Source organism: Leguminivora glycinivorella, chromosome 4 (assembly GCF_023078275.1).
Source record: "Leguminivora glycinivorella isolate SPB_JAAS2020 chromosome 4, LegGlyc_1.1, whole genome shotgun sequence".
In the NCBI taxonomy this organism is placed as follows: Eukaryota; Metazoa; Arthropoda; class Insecta; order Lepidoptera; family Tortricidae; genus Leguminivora; species Leguminivora glycinivorella.
Genome location: NC_062974.1, coordinates 7,603,268 through 7,631,002, shown reverse-complemented (window position 1 = coordinate 7,631,002; position 27,735 = coordinate 7,603,268). Strand labels below are relative to the sequence as shown.

The 27,735-nt window shown below is 38.2% G+C and overlaps 2 protein-coding genes across 2 annotated transcripts in view; both read left to right on the top strand.

The window, feature by feature from the left end:
* LOC125225176 (Down syndrome cell adhesion molecule-like protein Dscam2) overlaps window positions 1–5,539 on the top strand; it is a 163,797-nt gene extending 158,258 nt beyond the window's left edge. Inside the window, exons 5-7 of the mRNA XM_048128757.1 lie at window positions 344–493; window positions 2,029–2,146; window positions 5,374–5,539. Of these exons, the coding sequence (XP_047984714.1) occupies window positions 344–493; window positions 2,029–2,146; window positions 5,374–5,539 (434 nt within the window). The remainder of the gene's footprint in view (window positions 1–343; window positions 494–2,028; window positions 2,147–5,373) is intronic.
* A 409-nt stretch (window positions 5,540–5,948) lies between these two features.
* LOC125225175 (Down syndrome cell adhesion molecule-like protein Dscam2) overlaps window positions 5,949–27,735 on the top strand; it is a 51,001-nt gene continuing 29,214 nt past the window's right edge. The window contains exons 1-3 of the mRNA XM_048128756.1: window positions 5,949–6,355; window positions 7,281–7,491; window positions 25,353–25,560. Coding sequence (XP_047984713.1) covers window positions 5,949–6,355; window positions 7,281–7,491; window positions 25,353–25,560 — 826 coding nt within the window. The remainder of the gene's footprint in view (window positions 6,356–7,280; window positions 7,492–25,352; window positions 25,561–27,735) is intronic.

Below are 27,735 nucleotides of genomic sequence, written 5' to 3'. Positions count from 1 at the left end.
CTAGAAAAATATCGAACAAAGCAATGAACTTTTTTTCCTGTTTATTGTCCCTTTTTAACCGCCACTCCAAATTTCAATGAAGGGGGTTCTCAATTCGTCTGTATTTTTTTTGTTTTATGTTTGTTATTCGATTTCTCCGTCGTTACTGGACTGATTTTGATTTTTTTTATTGAATGTATATGCCTACAGATTGGTCTCATTTTTATCAGAACCCAGTTCTGATGATGGGATGGTTGATTACGGAGATTTAAGCGAATATACTCATGTTAAAAATGTATCCTTACCCTTTTATAATACAAAGTATCTGAGAAGATTGTCAAAGAAAAATCTTGTCCTTGCCCAGGTGGTCGCTACATCGTCGCCGGTAGCAAAGGCGACGTCCTCGTGGTTCGAGACGCTAGACCTGACGACACCAGTGCATACTCCTGCGAAGCTCAACACACGTTGACGGGAGAGAAGAGACGGAGCGCTTCTGCTTTATTGGCTGTCTCACGTGAGTATTCAATGTAGTAAGAGCTTTTAACCGGGAATTACCCTTCCCTGACAGATATTTGTGAATAATACTTGCCATACTTGTCTTTTTGCATAATTATCCATTTTGGCACATTCTTTTATTTTAGTTAGGTTACGCGTTTTATTATGCGAAATGCCTTAGGTATGCCAATTTTTATCTGCTTGAAAATATTTTGATCATGTAATATAGCAATACAAAATTCTAATAAACAACTACATACTCGTATATATAAAGCCTTTAAACCACTATCAAATGTTAAAAACATTTTTTCAACTTACTTTCATATTATTTGATGCAGGAGCTCTTTATTATTTAGCCAAACATTGCAGCACTTAAATTTCAAAATTAAAACGATTCCCAAACGGGCCACTGCCGAGAGCGCCGATAACATAAACACATTACTCTTCGCTGACGTGTAAACCTGGGCTGCTATGCTGCAAAAAGATTTCATGCTGCTTTCCAATTCTCAGTCGTTTTCGTAACAAATCCCTATATTTTCCGTCCAATATTCGCTCGCAATACAGACCTGTTGCTCGATTTCTTTATCCAGCGCACTTTGCGGGCTCGTTGGGGACCAATTTTACATTTTATCGTCGGCATGGTAACTTGGAGAACACTTAAGTTTATACTTCGCTCGCTTCCTAGGTATTTTTTTTTATGGTTATCGAGTTATCGATTGGGTCAATTACGCATATTTCTCTACAAAAGTCCGTAAAGACGCAGTCAAGTACATTGTGATATTAAAGTCGCTTCATGACATGACATTCCATTCTTAAGAACATCCTCATTGTAATATTTTTGATCAACAACTCTTTTAACATTACCTGAAATATTTTCCTTGGCAACCAATTTTCTTTACATCGAATGAAACGGCTGCCGATTTCGTATCAACCTTTTGTTGCAATTTTGATCATGTTGATAGCAATTTAAAGAGCCTTAATAAGATTTTTAAGGGACGGTTTCTGATTAAACTATTTGTACTTTACTGAATTACAAGTCTAGGCCAACCTTGTGGTCTAGTCGTTTCATCTTAATTTATTCACGGAGTTAACTAGTTTGCGAAAAGGTAGAAAATTAATTAAAGGTATTATTTTAAATATGTCTCTTAATAATTATATTCTCAGTATTTATTTTCATTCTTAGGCTAGGTATTTTACAATATGTATAAAAAAATAAAATATAAAAACATTTACAGAACAATATAAAAACATATAAACATATTATAAAAAACCTAACCTAGGGTGCCGCCAGCAGCGGGGCAGGGCCCAAGCTGCCGCTGGTTAGGGCCGCAGAGATAGGAACCGTCGGACTATCCGCGCCGTGTCTATATGCCGTGACTATCCACTAAATTATATTATTATAATATTGTTAGCTTATTTATTTCAATTATTGTTAAACCTTTCTTTGTTTACATTGTCCACAAATTACATATATTTATTGATGGCGACTTTGGACGTCAACGGTCGGGAGACGTTACTGTGGGATGATCCTTACGATAAAATGTTTGTGCACAGATGCCTCCGGAAGCATGGCACCACGAATGCTGATGATATCAGAGGATGAGACCGTGGTGCAGGGAGGAGACATTCGACTAGTATGCTGCGCTATTGGAAGCCCACCTCCAACATACAGGTAAATTATCTCAAATGCTTAAAACTGCAAACAGGATTTATTCGCGTATAGCTAGCTGTTTTAAATTAACCTCTGACGTTTCAATGTCGCCGTTGTCTCCGTAGTCTCGAAAAGATTGGCTAAAGCCAATTATTAAGCCAAAAATTCGCACTTGGTCCTTATTATTCACTTGAACTTGAACATAATCTCAAATGTCAACGAGAACACTTCTGCAAATTGTTCATTTATTAACGCTTCAATTTTGTGACTTCATAAAACGATAGCTTTTGATGAGTTTTATTCAAATTGAACTTATAATTTAATCAATTTCCGACTGAATTCTTCCATAGATGTATTTATGTGGGTCGGAAATAAATTGATTTCCGTAAGAAGACGAGTTTAATTAAGCATCTGTTCGATGGGCCACTCAATTAATTCATCCAATATTGACAATTCGACAGTTTCATCAGTTGTACTTGACTGCTTGGCGGTTTTCTACATAAAACGTAGTTTATTATATTGGGTTGGCACAAAAGTAATGACACACTCTACAAAACTCTATACATTTCCTTTCTTAAGTTAATTGTTTTCGATAATATTCTAGTATGTTGTAGAACATTCTAGGTACTTCTAATGTGAGGGTATATAAAGCCGCCTTCGTGATTGGTTTAGTTACATTGAAATAAAATGGACGAGCGACAAGTTCGAACACTTTACTTATACGAGTACTTGTTAGACCACAGTGCGCGGGCTGCGGCTGACAATATCAACACTGCATTAGGCGCTGGAAGTACAAGCCATGCCACGGTGTCCAGATGGTTTGACCGTTTTAAATCAGGAGACAGGAACCTTGAAAGTCAGTCACGCTCAGGACGACCACCTGTATTCAATGATGACGATGCTACTACTCGTGAATTAGCGGAAGCACTTAACTGCAGTCACCACGCTGTGGAATACCATCTGCATGAGCTTGGGTATCGAAAAGTTTTGGCTCGATGGGTACCGCACATCCTTACCGACGCCAGTCGTACATTCCGTGTCGCTATCTGTCAATCATTTTTACTGCGACCCCGACGTAAAGAGTTTTTGACTGATCTGGTTACGGGAGATTAATCATGGATTTATTATGAGAACGATACACGTCGTGCATTTTGGCTGCCTCGAGAAGAAACGCCACCAACTCAACCGAAGCTGAGTCAAGAGAACCGCTTAAAAGTTTTGCTTTATTGTTTCTGGGACTCGCAAGGCATGCTGTTTCATGAACCACAATGAAACTGTAAACGCTAACAAATATTCAACACAGCTCACCAAACTATCTTCAGCTATCAAGTACAAGTATCGTACATTCGGAGAAGGCGAGAGCCAGCTTACTGCGGATTTGAGGAGCTTGGAGGCATACTTTCGGGAGTGGAGGCTTATTCCTAGCGCCAGAAAAACGGAAGTGTACTGCTTCCATTTAAGCAATCACTTAGCTAAGTACGAGCCATCCGTCACTTTGGGTGGTGAAAAGCTGCCATACAATCCTTCCCCAACGTACCTTGGCATTACTTTAGACAGGACCCTAAGTTACAAAGCACACCTTACCAAGCTCGCTCATAAAATATCGACCCGGAACAATATAATTCACAAGCTGTGTGGCACCTCATGGGGGGCATCTGCGGACTGTTTGCGCTCAACGGCCCTAGGACTAGTCTACTCGACGGCGGAGTACTGCGCCCCAGTATGGCAACAAAGTGCACACATACAGCTGGTAGACTCGAAGCTCAATGTCACCATGAGATGCATTACTGGAACAGTGAAATCTACACCGTGTCACTGGCTTCCTGCGCTCAGGCGAATCTTACCTCCACATCTGAGAAGGAAGCAAGCGCTGATAAGGGAAACTGAGAAAATCAAATCAGCTCCTTTCCTCCCAATGCATCAGGAGTTTGTCAACCCGCCTTTAACCAGACTTAAGTCCCGTCGCCCGGCTTACGCAGCTGCTGCAACACTCACACAAAGCTCCTTCGATGCACAGCAGCTTTGGAAACAAGAATGGATGAGGCAGGCTGACGGTACCCCAGCTGTGGTCATCGACCCGACATCCATGAACAAGGGAACCAACCTCTCCAGGAAACTATGGTGTCAATTAAACCGCCTAAGAACCGGGCACGGACGTTGCAACTTTTTTCGGCATAAGTGGGGATGGAGAGACTCCGCGCTATGCGACTGCGGCACCGAGGACCAGACCATGGAGCACATCATACAGCGGTGCCCACTTCGCGCATACTCGGGTAGCCCGCATGATCTGCTGGACTTGACGCCCAACGCTGTGCAGTGGTTGCAAGACTTGGATGTTGCCTTATAATCTTTTATTTTGCCTATTTGTACATATCGCCATACGATTAAATAAAGAAAAAACGACGAAGACGAGCTACTGTAATTTTACTACATGATAACGCTCGACCGCATGTCGCATCTACCGTTCGCCAACAGCTGCAGAACTTGGGCTGGGAGACGATACCCCACCCATCTTATTCTCCAGACCTCGCACCATCAGACTTTCATTTGTTTAGAGTCCTGAAACGATATTTGCGGGGTAAACAATTCAATGATTTCCATGATGTACAGTCAAGTGTTAAAATATGGGTGCGTACAACTTATCAAAAATATGTCCCATAGCACTTTATGTCGGCGGAATAAGGTCTCGGTACATATTTTTGAGCGGATAAAATCGATACGTATTTTTGCACTTGACTGTACAGGTGGAGTTGAACAACTTTTTCGAGGCACAGCCATCAGAGTTCTGGGCGAAAGGCATCCAAACTTTGCCGGATCGTTAGCAAGAAATCATAGATGCTAATGGTGATTACATCATCGACTAAGCTTTTTGTATTGTAATAATAATAAAAAATATAAAACGTAAACCAAGTGTCTCATTACTTTTCTGCCAACCCAATACATATACTATGAATATAGCTTCCATTATGCATGTAGGTAATTATACGCAATATTTTCATAAACGACTGATGATGTTATGCCTTCATCACATTATTGTCATTTGATCAGTCATACAAATATTTGAATGAATTATTTATACTTAATGAAACTACGAGTAAACGTTCAAATAAATAGCTAACTTAAATCTAAAAGAGAGCCTTGAAGAATCGTATCAAGGATGCTGTCGGAATTTCTTCGATGTATCGCAATTATTGCGAGGAAATCACCAGCTCTTTGACCTCCTACGTCATACTTGTATGTTTTTCCAGCTGGTTCCGTCACAGTAACGGCCGTCTTAGCCCCGTATCAAACAGCATCCGAATATCCGTGTCCGACCAAGTACTGATCATCCGTCGGGCGCAGCCGGCGGACGCTGGTGTGTGGACGTGCCGCGCCCACAATCAGTATGGGGAGCAGAAGCACTTTGGGTGGTGAAAAGCTGCCATACAATCCTTCCCCAACGTACCTTGGCATTACTTTAGACAGGACCCTAAGTTACAAAGCACACCTTACCAAGCTCGCTCATAAAATATCGACCCGGAACAATATAATTCACAAGCTGTGTGGCACCTCATGGGGGGCATCTGCGGACTGTTTGCGCTCAACGGCCCTAGGACTAGTCTACTCGACGGCGGAGTACTGCGCCCCAGTATGGCAACAAAGTGCACACATACAGCTGGTAGACTCGAAGCTCAATGTCACCATGAGATGCATTACTGGAACAGTGAAATCTACACCGTGTCACTGGCTTCCTGCGCTCAGGCGAATCTTACCTCCACATCTGAGAAGGAAGCAAGCGCTGATAAGGGAAACTGAGAAAATCAAATCAGCTCCTTTCCTCCCAATGCATCAGGAGTTTGTCAACCCGCCTTTAACCAGACTTAAGTCCCGTCGCCCGGCTTACGCAGCTGCTGCAACACTCACACAAAGCTCCTTCGATGCACAGCAGCTTTGGAAACAAGAATGGATGAGGCAGGCTGACGGTACCCCAGCTGTGGTCATCGACCCGACATCCATGAACAAGGGAACCAACCTCTCCAGGAAACTATGGTGTCAATTAAACCGCCTAAGAACCGGGCACGGACGTTGCAACTTTTTTCGGCATAAGTGGGGATGGAGAGACTCCGCGCTATGCGACTGCGGCACCGAGGACCAGACCATGGAGCACATCATACAGCGGTGCCCACTTCGCGCATACTCGGGTAGCCCGCATGATCTGCTGGACTTGACGCCCAACGCTGTGCAGTGGTTGCAAGACTTGGATGTTGCCTTATAATCTTTTATTTTGCCTATTTGTACATATCGCCATACGATTAAATAAAGAAAAACGACGAAGACGAGCTACTGTAATTTTACTACATGATAACGCTCGACCGCATGTCGCATCTACCGTTCGCCAACAGCTGCAGAACTTGGGCTGGGAGACGATACCCCACCCATCTTATTCTCCAGACCTCGCACCATCAGACTTTCATTTGTTTAGAGTCCTGAAACGATATTTGCGGGGTAAACAATTCAATGATTTCCATGATGTACAGTCAAGTGTTAAAATATGGGTGCGTACAACTTATCAAAAATATGTCCCATAGCACTTTATGTCGGCGGAATAAGGTCTCGGTACATATTTTTGAGCGGATAAAATCGATACGTATTTTTGCACTTGACTGTACAGGTGGAGTTGAACAACTTTTTCGAGGCACAGCCATCAGAGTTCTGGGCGAAAGGCATCCAAACTTTGCCGGATCGTTAGCAAGAAATCATAGATGCTAATGGTGATTACATCATCGACTAAGCTTTTTGTATTGTAATAATAATAAAAAATATAAAACGTAAACCAAGTGTCTCATTACTTTTCTGCCAACCCAATACATATACTATGAATATAGCTTCCATTATGCATGTAGGTAATTATACGCAATATTTTCATAAACGACTGATGATGTTATGCCTTCATCACATTATTGTCATTTGATCAGTCATACAAATATTTGAATGAATTATTTATACTTAATGAAACTACGAGTAAACGTTCAAATAAATAGCTAGCTTAAATCTAAAAGAGAGCCTTGAAGAATCGTATCAAGGATGCTGTCGGAATTTCTTCGATGTATCGCAATTATTGCGAGGAAATCACCAGCTCTTTGACCTCCTACGTCATACTTGTATGTTTTTCCAGCTGGTTCCGTCACAGTAACGGCCGTCTTAGCCCCGTATCAAACAGCATCCGAATATCCGTGTCCGACCAAGTACTGATCATCCGTCGGGCGCAGCCGGCGGACGCTGGTGTGTGGACGTGCCGCGCCCACAATCAGTATGGGGAGCAGAGACGTGATGCTCGGTTGACGGTCCGAGCGAGACTGGTGGCTTCTGTGCATCCTCAGCTTCAGGTGATGATTCTATATTCATGATTTTATTTTACAGTTACTTCTGTGTGTGTGTCTGACATAAGTATCTGACAACCTGAATAACTTACTTAAATATAGATACATTTTGTACAGTAAAGTTCTCGGTCAGAAATTTCTAAATTAAATGATTTATTCTATGTGTAGACACATCTCTTTTTATTTAGCGGTTACATAATGGGGTCTATAATCGTAGCTCACAGAACCAAGTAGTAAATAGTGTTTGTGGAAGGCTGAGCAGAGCATTTGGATTAGAACACAATTAATACAACATTAAATAAATTGGGGACACCTTACACAGATCAACTAACTAAGCAAAGCTTGTACTATGGGTGCTGGGCGACGATATACTTACTTATACAGATAAAACATACTTATATACATAGAAAACATCCATGACTCAGGAACAAATATCACACAAATAAATGCCCTTAGCGGGATTCGAACCCAGGACCGCGGCTTAACAGGCAAGGTCACTACCGACTGAGCCAGACCGGTCGTAACATTAGAATTAGTCCATCGAACCCATAAATGTATTGCAAGAAGTTAACGACGAGAAAATAACCAAGTACGTAATTTATATTTGCCATTCTTTACTATTTATTTATCATTAATAATTATGATCTATGATCCCACGCAGAAGCCTGTTGGGTTCTCGGCCCCCAGACGGGAATGGTCCCAGTTGAACAGGCTTAGAACGGAACATGGGCTCTGCGGAAACTACATGTTTAAGTGTGGCTGGAGAAACTCTCCGGCACTACGGAGCCTCTGTCCAGACAATGCAACACATAATTCATGACTGCCAAAAGAGGAAATACACAAGCCATTCCCTGGATTTGCTCAGCCCTGATGTGAACGCAGCCCGTTAGCTAGTTAGAAGCTAGATATAAAATTATAGTCCTGAAGTTGATAATATTTTGTTAGTAAGCGACCAGTTTATAGCCATACGATTAAATAAATAAGTTAAGAATTGGACATACCTTCATTAATATTCCAAGTCAGGTATCTAGTCAGTACCTTCCAAACAAATTAATCTCCGTAAGTAAAGTTAGACTCGAATTTTGAACATTCTAGACGTACCTATTCAAATTTAGTAAAGGACGAATAAATATCCTCGCAAACTTGGCTATTTAGTTAACCTTTCGCGAGGTGAAAGTTTAGACGTTTTGAGTTACTGAAAGTTGTTAAAAAATCTGTTCAAAATACCTAAAGACTTTTTAGAAAAGATAAGATTTAAGCGAACAAATGTGAGGTAAAAGTTTTAGATAACATATTTAGCATTCATTTTTCACTTGTAGTGTTATAAGTATTATGCCTAACTAGCCGTTTCAATTACTTCCCACATCGCACACTTTTTAAAACTGGTTGCATTTATTTTTAAAACAGCAGCCTTATCTTATCACAAGTCCCTGTCAGTGTCAATACTGTCAAATTGGCCAATATCTGCAATTGGCTACGTGCACGATAATTACGCCCTCTACCATGTGAACTTGAAGTGGAAAATGTCAAAAAATGACATGTAAACAAACATATATTTTAACGATTTTTAGTTAATTTTAAATAAATCGAATAACAAGAGCTACTATTTCAAGTGAAATTTAGGTAGATAGATTATAAAGACATGGATATAATAATAAAAATCAGTTTCCAAAGCATTACTCACGGTATAAACTTCCAACCCCAGACCACAGAAAGAGGCAATAAATTGGTGCTGGCAGGGTATATAAGGAATCTTGAAGAACATAGGAGTAATGGTAGAAGTTCTACGAGCGAGTGATATGGTATTCGCTAAACCTCCGTCCCGTTAATGCCATATCGCCGTGTGCCTGCTATACGGCCACAACTCAAAATTTTTAATTTTCTGGATTATTGCAGATTCGTATTCAAAATCGTTCAATTTACGACCTTACTTCGAGAGCCATAGCAAAATAGGTCCTTAAGAGCCTTTTTCTCACAAGTGGCTGTATGGAATTGACCATAAATTGTCAGAAGATTCCCTGCAATACGGCCACTTGCCAGTTTGTTCGCATGTAAACCGACGGCCGTTTTGAGTTGTGGCTGTATAGCACACATTTTAAATGTAAGTTTTGAGTTGCGTCCTAAAAACTTGAGTGATAATTGCAATAAATCCCTTTAAATATTGTGTCAAACAGTCAGTATCAAACATATTATTACAAAATTACCAGCCCGACGCCGAATCTACTACACAAAATGATTAAACAAATCTCAACTTTGTTTTCTTACAAGTGCAGTTCAATATGTCTCATTACTAAAGTCATAATTATTTTTACCAGTCAGTACACGTTGTTCTCTACTTAAATTATTAAAAAACTAGACTTAAGATATTCAACGGCATTTGTCGAAAGTGTCTTAGCTGTCACAGCGGACCCCAGGCTCCCATAAGCCATGGCAAATGCCGGGATAGCGCAAGGAGGATGATGATTTGTCGAAAGTGTCTTAAAATCTGCCCTTTTTCCGCTAAACATGGTTATGGGGCACTCGAAGGCTATATGGTGCACCGTCGGATCTGGGTGGCCACACTGTCACTCACAGACTCGCACCATCTCCATCTGCACCACAAAGATGAGCAGTTTCCGATGCCTGTCCTGATACGGTTCAGCCGACACCAAACCTGTCGAGGCTCCTTAAATCACACCGGTCGGGCCCCAGTATCGAACTCGTACAGCTCTGTAGGAAGAGCTCTGGCTATCCAGTCCATTATCCATGCCTCTAAGGGGCTTACTTGTAACCCACTTTAGTGGAATTCAATTTGGGGGGTAGTCGAGACCTCAGTCTGAGAGAATTTAGCGCGTCGAGGTCTCGATGGATGGGTAAACTTGTGTCTGCTCGAATCTTGGCGATTTCACGAAATAGGCACTTTTCTCGGCGGAAGTTTAGAGGTAAAATATGAGTCAGCACCGGCAACCAGTGTGTGGGAGTTGGTTTTAGGCAGCCTCTGATGAGTCGCATAGTGTGGTTCAGCTGGGCGTTACCGCGGTAGTATGGGTGCTGTTTAGCCACACCGCTGAGCAGTACTCGGCAGAGGAGTAGACTAGGGATAGTACGGTTGTCCGAACTGTTGCTGCGCTGGCACTCCAGGAAGTTCCAGTAAGCTTGTGAATGATGCTGTTCCGGGTCTTGAGCTTCGCAGAGAGGCTGGTCAGATGTTCCTTGAAATTCAGGCTTCTATCCAGGGTGACACCAAGATACGTAAGCTACAAAGTTTTATTTGTTTCAATTTTAAATAATTAATATTATTTGGTAATGACGTAATATAATGTTGATGATTATAAGCTACACATAATTATTGTTATCGTTACTGTCAAAGTTCGTAAATAAAATTGTTTTAACTATTTGATGTTTTTTCATATATATTTGCATGATACCTTTATCAAATAATATCGTTTAATTTTGGACGCATCTCAAAATCATAAAAAAATGTTTCTGCAATACAGCCATAACTCTAAATACCTGTCTTTCAGGCATTGTATCTTAAAAAAAAGATTTTTTTTGCGAAAAGTGTCGTGATCTTATGGAGGGTTATATCATTCCGAGTAAAAATAGCTAAATTTCAAATTCATAGACCTAAAACTCAAGAAGTAAGATCCTATTTAACAGCCTCAACTATACTCTCAAAACTTTGAGACGCGATTTCTCGAAAAAATGGTTTTTTGAATTGTGGCCGTATAGCAGGCACACGGCGATATAAAACAAATCTAAACGTAAGTACCTAGTCATGTCCGCGGCCGCAGAAATATCCGACACGGGCCTATTCCCAGGCTAGGCCTGAATCTTTAAGCATAATCTTTTATGGTAGGAAAAATACTAACAGCGTATTGAATAATATTAGGTAAACAAAGCTTAAATATAATTTATTATAATGTTTTGTTTTGGCATGTGTAGACAACCCTAGGGTTGCAAAAAAACGGTCTTTTTTCTGGCTTGAAAAAAACACATGAAAAAAAACCGTGAAAAAAAAACAGTTTTTTTTCTGGAGTATGTTTTTTTTCTAAAGTACGAAATCTCAAAATTTGAAAGTAGTTAATACTTTTATACGGTTTTTTAGACTTAATGTTAACTATTAAACGAATTTAATCGAATAACTTTAATTTCTGGTCTTATAAAAGTAACATTTACGAAATCTGTAGTTGGTAGTTATCACTTTTTACTGTTGGCAACACCACCGCCTCCCCACGCTACACGCAGCATCGGGGATTCCCCAACAAACGTTTGTATACTGAATGTTAATTGAATTAAAATTTACGTTATTGTTATTGAAACACGTTACAACTCACGAAAAACCGTTATTGTCGTACTATTTGTTCATCTGAAAAAAAACCATTTTTAGAAAAAAAACCAAGGTGCTCGGTTTTTTTTTCATGTTTTTTTTCACAATTCTGAAAAAAAAGCATTTGGTTTTTTTTCTATTTACAACCCTAGGCATGTCACTTACGTTTTCTTTTCACGGTAGCTATCCATTTAGTTCTTTGATCCAATTTCCAGTGTGCTTTAAGAAACGCATAGAACGTGCAATGATTATTTATGCCATTATTTTTACAATTAACAATGAAACAACATTGGTGCCCCATATCAAACATTACACATTGTATTGTATTTTATGAGTTTTGATAGATGACAAACCACAATCAGTGTCGATTTTGACCACCGCAAGCACTGCGATCGCTTTGCTTACCCCCTCCATGCACTTCGCAAGAAGCCAATACGTTTCGCTTGCACTACTGCTGGTATATCTCACTAAGAGTGAGACACTTACATAGTAAGTTGAGGACAGGTTTGCAAACATAATATATTAGTGTTTACAATGACGATTACTTTTGAACTTAAGGCTACAACGCTGTCTTTATTAACTGACATTTAAATGAACCGACGCCAAAAAAGAAGAAAATTAATAATCGGTTGAATTATAGTTTTCATGAGACATTAATATATACGAATAGACGCCAAGATTACCGTTTTATTTTTGTCGAGCTCCCGATATTTCTAAGCAGTTACACTTACATGCATCATGCATCGTGATCATAACGATGAGAACCATTCAAAACTCTTAAAGTTTTAATATTTTCAGAAGTTCATTTATTCGCAAATGCACACTTAATAATATAAGTGTGCGTTTGCGAATAAATGAACTTCTGAAAATATTAAAATTTTAAGAGTTTTGAATGGTCTATTTTATTCTATTCTATAAGGCTGTACCTAATAGATGACATTATTCTCCAGTATTTGAAAGCCGTACATAATACCAGTTAACAAGGCAGCAAGGCACAGGGCTCAGCCAGTCGGCAAAATGCGAGTTACTGTGGTTCAGTTAGCCTCAAAGGTTCGGTCTTTGAACCGTTTTGGCCACAGAGAGTCAAATAGGAGCTGGAATAATTAGGTAACTGCGTTTTATCTTCATTATCCCATAGGATATTTCACTGTTAGATCGCAGCAAAATGTGTCAAGAGTCAAAGTTTTACTGTGATGGTCCCATAGTAAACGTTGCAAACGTTGCTGAGTATAACCAAAACAGATTTGAAAAACAGTTTTACGTCAATTAAAATACTATAAACTTAAACTAATGAAGCGAAAAGCGACCAAATCTACTGATGTGGGAACCGACAATCGAACTGCTGGGAGTTCTGGGGTCGAAAAATGATAAAAATTTACTTGTTTCCTTAGTTTTACCAAAGACATAATGTAACTCCTCTTTGGTTTTACATGCTTACTATAGACAGAAACTGACAGTAAATCGACTTGATTATAATAAAATAAGTAATGAATATAAATAGTATTCAAAACCAGGATGAACTGTTTTTTTTCCATAATTTATTTAGAATATATTACATGAACGTCACGTTCTTATCACAATACATACACCTACACCGTACACTTTTCCGAAACTCGTGATAAAAATATAAAGCGTTCGAACACACTAAATTCAGATCACAACCCCCATCGTCTCGAGAAAATTGAAAAATAAATATTCAGAACGCATTCTTAGACGAAAGACACATCCGACCGATGTCATATGCTCGTCGGCGGAATATCTAGCAATTCGTCGGTGAAATGACGGAGTTTTTACTACATCTTCATAGGGCATATTTTCACATGGCTCAAAGATGCTCTGTGTACCAAGACAACGTCACAATTCGTAACGGTTTCGTAGCTAGCTTTCCTTATCGCTCTTCTGTAGTGGCGCGACAGAGCCAGACTGCGTTTCCATCGCACGTAACGTCATCGACTGTCACTTTGGCTAGACCCACTGGAGTGTGTAATGTGGACTGACACCTGACGAGTACGAATGGAATGCGAGATGAGAAGTGAACTGTAACACTGCGAAGTAAGGCTGCGAATAATAGATATACTATATATAGTGACTTGTGAAGCGGCACAAGCCACGAAAGATTGGAAGGACACCTTTTGTGGGACTTTAATAGAGATATATCGTAAATAAATGTTTGACACACCATATTTATCAATAATTATTGTTTGTAATGATGAGAAAAGCATTAAAGTTTATAAGTTCGTACTAATCAATATAAATAAAGTCGTAGTCGATGCTGCCTTTGACTGCGTCCCAGATCCATGAGGGAAGGCAAGCGGGAAGCATCCGCTCGCTCTACCCTTTTAGTTGCATTTAAAAAGTATCAAAATGGCATCTACGTTGGCTTCTTCTCAACATACGAATCCCAAAGGTCCAGATTACTATTGTTCCATGGTAGGAAAGACTTAGTTCCAGTTGCATCAACCACATTTGACAGACACATCATCGTCACGCAGCAGACGTCTATGGAACTTCCCATACAATAAAATTTAACGAACGCTTTAACAGTGACAGAAGGTTTGATGCAACCGGCCCTTACACTGACCATGGCTACAAATCTAAAACCGCAATACGGAGTTTAACTTAATGTCTAACCCCCTTATACATAAACGTATACTAAAGTTATCTAGCCGATAATGTTCGTTTGTCCCTTTCTATCACAGCAATACTTTTAAAGTAACGCTTCTGTTCATAGGGGTGTTATAGTATTATTTATCGTTACAAATTTACCTAAGCCTAGGCAGGTACGTACCTCAAATAAAATAGCTTGCATATTAAGGTAATACCTGTTCGGAATAACTTTCTTATAAAAAGGACTACGAAACTTGGAATTTCTTCATTTTGTCGAATTTGGTCTAAGGTTGTAAGTTCGTTAAAGTTCTCGGCGAGATTCAACAAACTTCTAATTAATTAGAAATAAATAATTAAGTATATGTGAGCTCATTCATTAGTATCTACTTTCCTTTAATTTGTAAATGTATCTATATTATTTATGATTCTCTTATTTATTTTATCTCTTAGGCTAGGCTATTTTATAATATGATTATAAAAGTAAAATACAAAACCACTTACAAAACAATACAAAATATATAAACACATAATAAAAAACATTTATAATTATTGTTATAAAACGACACATATATTGTTGAAATAAATATACTCTCCGTCAACTTTTACTTAATTTTGTGCCTGTTCTTATTGTATCTGGGACATTTGTTCATATTACAAAGAAAAGTGTAAGTTCAAACACTTTAGCCGATTTTTCAGACCTACGACATAAGTCGTAACCTTGAAATAAACATCGGAATATTGATAAAACTATGTAGAGTTACTGAATAGACATACTTACGTAATTAATCGTAAACAAAGATGGAAAACAATCTTGGGTAAAAGTTTAAGAACACCTCTGGTTCCGTAGCCGAATGGCATTTCTACGACGCGATACGAAAACGAAACGCCGCGAAAGGTAGTCTGGCTGTGTCGCGCCAATATGCAGGAGCGATAAAGATATCTACGAGCGTTTCGTTTCGTGAGCGTTTCGTGAGCGTTTGTGCCATTCGGCTTCGTACCCTTTGCGCAATGGCTACTTTAAAGGTTGAATTTATTCGTATCATATTCCATGCAATATTGGAGGTCGCTTGCCAGTAAGTATGGCTACCATAAGATTTTAATATTTTTGTTACTCGATAGAGTAAGCGCATGAACTGGCTCTGGTAGCAATGGCTACTTATATGATTTTATATCAATTATAATTCTATGCAATATTGGACTTTGTTGGCCAATAAGTAGTCCAAATGTTGATATATTGGGCCAACCCAGTAGTTACGTCACGTGCTGGCAGCTGAATAATGCATGGTGCGCGCCGATCGCCTGTCAAACCCGCGCGCCTTTGTTTGTGCCTGAGATGGCCCAGTGATTGGCTCCGGTTGGGCCAGTCGTTGTAATGAAATTTTTTTTCCGACTGATTGGTTGTGTCTCTGTCATACTGTCTGTATTATATTGTAATTTTATTAGACGACCGGTCTGAGCTACACCGGCAGTGAACCTGCCTGCTACGCCGCGGTCCCGGATTCGAATCCCGGCAAGGTCATTTATTTGTGCTATGAGCACAGATAATGTTCCTGAGTCATGGATATTTTCTATGTATTTGTATTGTATTACAATTTCTTGAGCTTACCGTGGGAGTCATGGGACTCAGTCAATCTGTGTAAAAAATGTACTAGGTATAATATTTAAAAAAAATTGGGTACTAGAACAAAGTGACACTGGTAAAATACCTACGCTACAGTTGCGTGTCTGATTTATGTTTCTGTGCCAACAGTGTGTGTCGTTATAGGTTGTTGACAAATTGTTATACATAAATAATATATTATATGAATTAGGTAATGTAATATATTTATAACAGAACCATTCCCAGCCGTGGTACGATTTATTGACCATGTCCGCCTATAGAGGTACTCGACTTTTTCGACTTTGGTATTCAGATTTAAGGTTAAAAATTAGATTGCAGTTTCGGAAAATTAATATGACTTGTCTCCAAATAAATCGTCAAAGCTGGCTTAATTGGAATATATTTTGATTTTTAGCAAAACCACAAGGTTTGGTGGTGGTAAGCAGAAAATATTAGACCACAAAATATATTATGTAATAAGTATTTGTCGTGAGTTTTGACACATTTTTATTCATAATATTAGGATTAATATTTGTCTTAACATGTTTACTTTTTAATTTTTCTTTTCATAAGTATGAAGATCATAATGTCCACCTCCCTCCTCCTCCTCCCTCCTCCTGCTTCCTCTGTTAAAAACGATAAACAATCGAAGCAAAAACATCGAAGCTCACAAAATAAAACGAGTATGAAAATGTTTTTATTCAGTTTAAAACGCCAGAGTTTATCTCATATCCGAGGATATTAGATAAACAACTAATAGACGATATGATCAAACAAACTTTAGCATCTTAAAAACTTAAGCATAATATCAAAGTTTCCCTGCACAAAGTTTTGTTTCCTCGGCAAACGAACCGTATCGCCTAAGTTATGATATGAGAGTTGATAAAAATGAAGATGAGAACAATTTGTCATATTTAAATTACTAATAATATTATTTCACAACAGAGACAACAATGTTAAACTATATAATTATCTTCCCCTACCCCTACCCCTTTATGGGATACAGGCGTGATTGTAGGTATGTATGTATAATTATCTTCATAAAATGTTTCAGAGTCGTCGAATATACATTTATCAGTACCTATATAGGTACTCGTATATTTCTCATATACTCGTATCTTAAAACTGATTGAAAATGAGATTCAATTAAACTGGTAGATTTGCTGTATACGTAGGTATACCTTTATTATTCAGTTTCGTAAAAGTATTCTTAAAATCTCGTTTCGTAAAATTTTCTGTTAAATGATTAAGAGGGGGTCGTACGAAATCCTCGAAAAGTGCATTCGGCGTTTAACAAATGCTGCTCACATTTCTAAATTAAATGAAATAAAATAAATGGAGTTATTATCTTAAAGAGTGTGTCTACAACTTTTGACTATTCAGAATCTCTAATTATTAAAGGTATAATAAATAAACCCACGCAAAGTTGACCTAAAATGAGAAAAACGTATGTCGCCGTTTAGTAAACTTTGTTAAAAAAATTCAATACTTTAGTTATAACATTAAGTGATTCTAAAAGCCAGATAAAAATGGACTAGAAGTTTTGAGGTTTTTTATATTTTTCCTCTCAAAGGCAACAAAGAAATTTTACCTTAAATTTAAACTATCGTAAAATTTCCATACATTCGCCATTGCTGTCAGAATTCTCCTTTCGATTAGATGCCGTGAGCGGCTCATCGGAGGCAGACGTGTCGCCGGTCGCTCCGCGTTGACAATTAAATTTGACAAATATTTTGACAGAAAATAGTGTACGTACACGAAAAACCATACCAGTGTAAAACTGTGCTCAAAATAAATAGGGTAAATCAAATATGTCAGGTGGAGATCCAATCTCATTTAAAATTTAAAGGTGCATGGCTTGTGCATAAAAAATAAATAAAAATATATCACATTATTAAAGAAAATAACGAACACAACCGAATGAGTATAAATGATTTCATTCTAGTTCGGTTAAATTTAAAAAAGTTTCATGTTTTGTTTTACTCATTGGAATACATTTTCATTACGCTGGTATTAACAGTACGTCATTTTAAAAATATATATGACAGTACCTACGTCAAATTTTGTCAACCAAACTTCACAGGTTGTATGTAAACAATTACAATTTAATTTATTCATACATATTCAGATACGTATTAATCGATTATTACTTAGAATAGAAAAAAGGGGAATGCGAGCGGGTATAGGTATAGTGCTTCTGGTTCAAATTTAATTGTGTATATAAAAAAAATGACTCAATTTCATTAAAGATTTACTCTGTGCATACCGCGAACACGTAACCGTAAGTTGAAAACAATAATAATTATAAATCACCTAAATACATCGTTGTTTACAAAGCGCTTGTTTTGAATGGCACTTCTCCACTCAACTCAACTAGACCAAATATTCATGGAACACCAGCTGGTGACCAGCATAAATGACTATGAACAGCCGTGCAAAAATATCTGATTTTCTATAGTGGGCCATAAGTATATGACGACATGATCCCGGCAAAAATTTGTGATGCTCCGTGACCGGCAAAAACATCGTCTCTCTTTCTAGCGTCTCGCGAGCGTATAGCGTCGGGCCAACTGTATGGAAAAAGACGCCGCGTCAGCGCGGCTTAGCCATACAGTTGGCCCGACGCTACGATCGCAAGACGGTAGATGTGGGAGGGATCCGCATACATATCTGATCGGGTCGCTTAAAAATATTTGATTCTTTATAAAAACCTAAATTACACTTTCACCTGCATAAATATCTATCCATTGTTAAAGCAAATATATATCTTACGGGCTAGAAATCATTAATATGTAATTAAAGTGCAATAATAAACCCTACCTGGTTGCCTTACAGCCGTAAATTGTATGAGGTGATTTGACAGTTCACGAAAACGGTATAGACTTGTGTCATTGGATATGTCTGTCTCATCTGTTCTTAAATTATGACAAGTAAACTTATTGCAAATCTAGTATCAGAAGCCTTTATAGGTACAAGCTTTTATTCAACTTGCCTTGTTAGTAGGTATGTTAGTTTGAGTCAAAACGTAGAAGCTAAATTTGACCCACTTTCCGGTTTCCAATTGAGCTGAAATTTTGCACACATATGTAAATCAAGTGACAATGCAATATTATGGTATCATGGATCTAATCTGATGATGGAGCAGAAAGGTGATCATAGGAACTCTGTTATGAAACGTCGTATACCCATTGAGTCACGAGTTTTTAAAAATGTCTCGGAGAGCAATAAATATTTTTTCTCAAACATGGTATGAAATATTGATGTTATGTGCCTTCTAATTGGCAGCGAAGTATGACGTTGCAGGTGCGGCTAGGACGATTGATAGATAATGGAATTTCATACAAACCTTGCAGGCCAAGGCGGGCAAAGTCTTCTTTTTTAATTTCCAAACACAAATAATTGTGACATAACATCCAGGTATTTAGCCAATTAAAAAAAAACTATAAGGGGCTTTATAGACGTGCCGACTGCAACTGGTACGGGCCCTAGACAATATTTGATTTTGGGTGCGTTTTCATACAAAAAAAATTTTTTTCGTTTTTTTTTTAAATTTTTTTTGAATTTTTTGTTTTTTTATATGCGTATACGTGGTGTTAAAGGGGAACGAAAATTCGATTATTTTTGCGCTACGACGCACCGTTTAGGAGATACAGCCATCCAAAGTTACTATTTTCAGTAGACTTTATTTATTTCATACCATGTTTGAGAAAAGCACTATACATACCTCGGCGGGAAATGGGTTAAACCCCATTTGTCCCGGCCTCTGTAGTAATGTACTATTTTTGCAAAAAAAACTTATTATAAATTGGGAGGTGTAATTTTTTATTATCTCTTACATAGCAATAAGAAGAAAAATCGACCAAGAGCGCGTCAGTGTAGGGTTCCGTAGTTTAATAAATACCGTACCGTTCCGTAGTTTAATAATGACAATTTAATAAATACCGTAATTTGGGGTGAAAAGGGTTCCGGGGGTATATAATGTTATTATAATAATAATTCTTGACATATTCCTTTTCCATTTCCGCAATCAAAGTAGGAAAATAATATATTATGTTTTTTTTATTATTATTATTATTGGTATTTAGGACAACAGCCGTAAATATTCAACTTACATAGGTATTTTTACATAGTCTTAGGCCAATAACAGTTATCTGTTGAGTGAAAAGTATTATACACAATATGTTACTAAAAAAAATGTGTTACATATTTAAAATTACAGTGAAAATGTGCAAGCCACACATTTTTATTTACAGTTTCATGTCTGTCAAAGTTGACGTTCAAATTTATTGGATTTTTACTCATTTTAATCGTTCATTATCCTTTTGAATGTGTATACACTTCTAAAGTTTATGTATGACAGAAAATCATAAGATATATTTTCATTTTTATAATGGTTTTCATGAAGAAAGCGATGCAACTGTGTTGGGGAATTTTTACGGGATGAATAAATATCCGCGGCCTGAGGGGTGACTGGGATCAGGAATGGGGGAATCGGGTCGCAAAGGGGGTGAATAGGTTTACGAAGGGGCTGATTAGGGTCGGAAGAGGGGTGAATTGGGATGTGTGGTCAATGCTTGTCACATTGTATAAAATATATATTATATAACTTACCTAAAGTGGTATTTTTATGAATGACCTCTCTGTATATGGACGCAATTTATACGTCAATGTATTGCTTCGTAGTTAGACTAGATACAAGAAATTAACACTTAGAAATGTTAATCACACTTCTGTCTACCTCCACGTTTCTACTTAAGTCCGCAAAAATCACCCATGGTTGCTATAATATAGACGGATTACTTTAAAATAAAAATCATAAGTATGAAAGTATACAACTAAGGAAGAAATAAAATTATTTTATTGAATCATTTTTGATTTGTTCTTTTTCAAGTTTATATAAATAATAAATTTTCAATTCGCTCAAAGGTTGGAAGAGATCCCTTATTGGGATAAGTTCGCCTTTGTACATCATAACTATACTGTATTTTTATGTCCTAACTTGTCTTATGTACAATAAAGTGTTCACATACATACATACATATTATTGAAATAGATATCATACACGAAAGAAAAAACGACAAGGCCCACGGTGGCTGAGCCGGGAATCGAACCCGGGTCTTCAGCTTACGCAGCTAACGTTATTACCAGTGGCCACCAGGCCAGGTTAAAAAAACCGGCCAAATGAGAATCTATTTTCGCACAATTGTAAAACTAAATTATTTTTACTAGTTACCTCCAAAATACCAAATAAAATTGGGCTACATAGTACATCGTTTTCTGAAGATTTTGGGTTCATGGGGTCGGAACGGGTATAAACTAACGTAATTTATGGTGAATAGGGCCAAAACCGACTTTTAAACGTCAATAGCAGTTTTTTTATATGTGCCATGCTAATTTTTTACACAAAAAATCTTCCGGCAGTGTGAACTTCGGTTTGTCTTTGAAAATATGTCGTTTTATTTAGTAATTTTCGCTCACCCTAACGTTGGAGTGAATAGGGTCGGGAAGGGGGTGAATAGGGAAAAGGGTTGACTCTTTCGGATTGCGAACAAAATATGACCTGTCACGAGCGTATTATATTTATTTTACCAAAAAATAAGGATTTAATATGTTATGAGTGGTCGGTAATGAAATCTACACATATTATGATAACCCTTAACCAACCTTTATAGTTAGATGGTGCTCTGACGCGGTGAATAAGTAAGTATGGTCGTGGGCAGTGCGGATAACGTGTCAAAATATAAGCATAGTTTGTTGCTATTTTTCATGTTTAAATAAACTTCTAAACTAACGTAGTGGGTATTAAAGTAAAAGGTTCACAGTGAATATTAGGTTGCCAGAAATGTGTTTAGCTATACCATTGTATTGAATTTTGTATCATAAAGTCAAACTAGGTATTTACTACTAATGATTTACTCTGTGGGGTGTCTTTGATCACTTGCATGGGGTAACATTGACCATAATGACACAGTTAATTATTGTCTGATTTTGTCACGGTACTTGTTGAGGCTGATAATTTGATCGCTTCTTGTGATAAATATTGAAATAATTGCAAATAAAGTTTTTCGAAGATGTTAATTTTTATTCTTGATCAAAGTAACCCCAAAATAGCGTTAAAGAGTTGTAATATTTGACTGCGAACCATTTTTTTTATCTTTTCTTGACATAAAATACTTTTGTAAGGGATTACATTCGATTATCATTAAAAAAAATATATAGTGTATCAAAGTAACCCCAATGTCAGTTTATGTTTGATCACATCGTTTTTTTTCTGCGTACATTATTTTATTTATTTATTTATTCCTTATTGCACATAAAAAAATAAGTACAAATGGTGGACATAATGCCTTAAGGCATTCTCTACCAGTCAACCACTGGGTTAAAAAGAAACATTTCATACGTGCAGGCAGCGTGACAGAAAACAATAATCCTGATATCACTTATTTTGTTACCTTTTTAGATTTTTAGCAGGAAAAGACTGAAAAAGTTGATGGTCCCATTTTTTTTCTTCCTTAGTTAAAATACCCATTAAATGTAGAAGCTAGAGAAGTTTAAATTCCCAAATTGGTCAATGTAACCCCAGTTTACGGAGACACCGTCAACCTATTCTAATAATTCTCTTTTTATTTGAAAGAAAATTCGTTACGATAATATGCATATAAAATATGCAATCTAAGATAAAAAATGCTTTTCATATAGTTACAAACTTAGTTCAGATTTTTTTTGTACAACTTTTAAAAATTGTTCTACCTATCAAGTTCAAAATAATTTTCCTAGAAAGTCTTTTTTCTACTCCCGAACTATTATTCGTCATTTACAGGGTCGTGCATAGATCTTTAAAACCCTACATAAAAGTCTATTCCCCAAAGCCAGTGTCCGCCGGCTTTCCGCGCATGCGCGCAGTATCGAAAAAACTGAAAACGCATTGTTTGGCTCTGTAACCATGGCATCGCCTTATAACGATACGGCGCGCGTGCGCGGGAAGGCTTTGGGCAGCTGAGCTGACAGTGCAAACCTTTGCGTCAAAATACAGGAAACAGTGTGAATTTCACGAAAGTTATTCAAGAAACTATTAAAAACTAAGTGCATGGTCGTAGAAAAAGTATTGTATGCAACGGTGTTTAACTGAGTCAAAAAATACTCGTGGCGTCTTAATAACAATTTTCGGCTTCGTCTCAAATTGTTACCCACGCCACTCGTCTTTTTTGATCTCCTTTAAACGCCTGTTGCATAAAATACTATTTAAAGTTCTGCTTTTGAGATTTTTTCATATTTGAGAAAACAGCCCTTATGGCCTGAAATACGGCATACGGCGGTGATATTGACATTGACATATGCTTTTTCGTATTTTGATGGTATTTTGACTGCACTAAATTTTTTGCCATGCTAATTTGAACCTTATCTCTGAGCGATGTTTTTTAATTTTCAGTTACATCACAGATGTGTATGACATGACATCTAGGTATTTAGCCATTTAAAAGAAACTACAAGGGGCTTTACAGACGTGGCGACTGCAACTGGTACAGGGCCTAAGCCATAATTTAAAATTATATTGTGATTTTTATATGTATTTGTGGTTTATTTAATACTAAGTATGAGTTTCAACATTTTCAACTCAAGGAACTGAAATTAAGAGAAGGGACTCGGAAATTGGGTAAGATCAAGAGTCTGATGCCGATGCCGATGGCAGTATTGGATAAGATAAGATATGCGTCGATATTCCCTGTCTTTCTTTGTGTCTCTGACATGACTGCTGCTAAATAGCTGTACTCTATTCATTAGGTTTTTATTTTATACACATACTTTATTTTTGTATCAAATTTAATACACCCCGCATATACGTAATGCACAGCACAGGCCTCCGAAGACCGGCAGGGCAATCATGGTCGCGCGATAAATGGTATAACATCGGGCCGTCCCTATCGCACTTACAAATAGTGTGATAGGGCTGATGTTTTATCATTTATCACGCGACCATAATTGTCTGCCTGGAGGTATCGGCCTTTAGCCCTTCACACACGTCTTTGAATAATGTTTGCGGGGATAGGCAGGCTGACGATTTTTAATCTAAGTATAGAAAAGTAACGCAAAATGAAGTGCAAAGTAATTTGAAATACACCTAGATAAACAATCAATTGAATAAGGAACGTTATCTACATATTTAGGTAAATTTAAAGGTGGAAACCCATTACACCATATCATGCTATGACCGTGCTATGAACGTGTCAGGCACGGAATGTAACGCGACACGGATGGCTATGCCCACTACAACGTGTGCACATCATTTCATATCCGGGCATAACGAGTTAAGTGACCGTAGTGTCCGCGTATCATCCCCGTAGCATAGACGAGTATAGTGACCGTAGTGTCCGCGTATCATCCCCGTAGCATAGGCGAGTATAGTGACTGAAAGAAGTATGACAACGCGTGTATAACGTGCTTCAAACGGTCACCATACGCGGTTATACCCCGTTTGACCGCCTGCACGCACCGTTCTATCGCCGTTGCGTGCCATTCACGGAGCGTTTCGACACCGGCAAAATATCCTCGCCGACAATATTTGACGGTCCGTGCATGGCACGCTACGGGTATGATCGGTGATGGAACGGGCTAGTATGCATAGCCTCATACTTTGTAATACAAAGAATATTTTTTTGTCTGACACGTTCATAGCACGGTCATAGCATGATATGGTGTAATGGGTTTCCACCTTAAGTCACATGAGACATGAACAGAGAAGGAAAGCTAGATGATGCGTATTTTTTCTCTGTCTTCTTGTATGCTACCTTTTTTACAGTTTTAATTTCTCAAAGGAGGTCAGTAGTTGACTACAAACTCAAAATAACACTCTTGAAAAAAATTTAGGGTCACTGACCTTTCACAGTAAATTGAGGTAGTGTGAGTGAAGGGTGTTTGTGTGTGTAATGGGGTAATTTGACAGATTCTGAAAATTCTCCCTGCTCTACCCCCTCTTAAGCCTGCTGTCTGCGTCGCATCACATACGACGCTCGCTTTCCTCATTTTACGCTAGCTTGCGGATTGCATGCATCCTGCGTAAAAAGAACAAAACTTTTCGACGAAGCGGCCCTGTCGCATTTGAGTATCGTCAATCTTACATTATAATCCACCTGCCATCACTCTGCCTAGCAACGTGTCCCACCCAACTCCACTTTAGTTATCTATTAAAAACATTGCTCAAATATAAATGCAAGCGTAATTTGTAGTTTCACGACGATAGGATGTTTCATGAAATAATATAATTTAAAATATTCCAAATATCCCTGTAAGTTGTGTTAAGATTTCAAGACTGCTTTAAGTTGTAAATGTGTAATGCGAACTTCTTACTTCCAGGTGGCTAACTCGGGGAGCTCAGTGATGTTCAACTGTTCCGTGGAGGGGGAAGCGCGGGTGCGGTGGTTGCACGACGGCGTGCCAGTTGGAGGGGGGGAGAGAACCCTACGAGTGCATGGAGTAGTACGAGCACACAGAGGGATGTACCAGTGTGTTGCTGAAAGAGATATGGATAGCGCTCAGGCGGCGGCTGAACTGAGGCTTGGAGGTAAGGTTATTGAATCAGGATTATCAGGAAGTTATGGGTTTAAGGAGCTCAGTGGCGTTCAACTGCTCCGTGGAGGATTATAGTTCGCTGCAGGATGGCGTGCCCGTGTGAGGCCCGGATACTGCGCGTGTATGGAGTGTATATAAAATTAGGCAAAATTTGCCGTTAATATTGTTAAAATATGTATCTAAATAATCTAAGTTAACTACTACTAGCGCCATCTGTTATCTATACTGTGTAACCTACACATGTCACTATCTGTGATGTTTTTAAAAAAATAAAAAATAGTCTCATTGCAACGGCTACTCGTTTCATTTCAGGTTATGGCCTAGTCCGTGTTTTTTAAAGTAAAATAGTAGTTTTTCTTAAAGTATTTCGTGTGTGATTGCCAAAATGTCGACATCAAGTTACATAGTTAATGTGCCTAAACTCAAAGGACGCGAAAACTATGATGATTGGGCGTTTGCGGTGAAAAACTTTATGCTGTTGGAGGGCGTTGATATTGACGCCATTGATGAGAAAATGTCTGAAAAAGATCAGCAAAAAGGCAAAGCTAAGTTAGTGATGACTATAGATCCTTCGTTATATGTGCATATCAAGACTGAGACCACTATAAGTGCTTTGTGGAAAAAGTTGAAGACATTGTTCGATGACAACGGATTTACACGAAAAATTAGTTTACTTCGGACCGATAATGGCGGTGAATATTGTTCGCAAGAGATGCAAAGTTATCTGAAGACGGCAGGTATCATTCATCAGAGAACTAACCCCTACACGCCAGAACAAAACGCAATCTCAGAGCGATATGTGAGATCGGCCACAGAAAAAGCAAGGTGTTTACTGTTTGAGGCTAATTTGGAGAAGAAGTTCTGGGCAGAGGCAGTGAATACGGCAGTGTACTTGAAGAACAGGTCGCCGGCCTCGGGCTTAGGAAATATGACACCATTTGAAAAGTGGACAGGAAGAAAACCAGATCTGAGCCATGTCAGGGTCTTCGGCAGTCCAGTGATGGTGCACATTCCCAAGGAAAAAAGATTAAAATGGGACAAGAAAGCAGAGAAACATATTTTACTTGGTTTCCCAGAAAATGTTAAGGGTTACAGGATATATAACCCAAGAACACAGCAGATAACTACGAGCAGAGATGTGTTTATTATGGAAAAAGAGACAGACACTGCTCAGATGATAGTGCAGGAAAATGTGGAGGAACCAGAGCTGCAGCCAGTGGAGGAGGAATCAGAAGTAGAGAGTACCTTCATAGACCCAAATGATTCGACTTATGTTGGGGAATCATTGCCTTCGGATACAGTGACATCAGATGACTCAGATTCCACCTTATGTCAAGATGAGAGTGATGTATCACAGTCAGCGGAAGACAGTCCCATAGTGAATAGCAAGAGAGTCAGAAAGCCAGTAGACAGATATGGTTTTTCAAACCTATGTGTGGTAGACGAGACATGTGGTGAAGAGATCACTTATGAGGATGCTATCAAAGGTCCAGAAAAAGAGATGTGGCAAGAAGCTATGCAAGAAGAGCTCAAGGCTTTTGCAGACAATCAAGCATGGGAAGTTGTTGATGTTCAAGAAGCAGATAGAGTGATACAGTGCAAGTGGGTGTTTAAGAAAAAGCTTGAAAGTGATAACAAAGTGAGATTTAGGGCTCGTTTAGTGGCAAAGGGTTTTACCCAGAAAGAAGGTGTGGACTATAAAGAAACATACTCACCAGTTCTAAGATATTCAACACTAAGACTGTTATTTGCTTTAAGTGTTAAATTAAATTTTAAAATTACCCATCTTGATGTAACAACAGCTTTTTTAAATGGCTATCTTGATGAAGATGTATACATGCAAGTGCCGCCAGAATTGAATTGTAAATCAAATTCAGTGCTCAAATTAAAGCGAGCTATATATGGCTTAAAACAATCTGCTAGAGCTTGGAATAAAAGGGTAAATGATTGTTTGTTGAGCTTAGGGTATGTGAAGTCAAAGCTTGAACCCTGTTTGTATAGTAAGCGTGTAAAAAATGAGCAGATTATTATAACTGTATTTGTAGATGATTTTTTCATATTCTCAAATAGTAAAGTGTTGACAGATGACTTAAAAAAGAATTTAATGTCAAACTTTAAAATTAAGGATTTGGGTCAGGTGAAAAAATGTTTAGGTATGAGGGTTAAA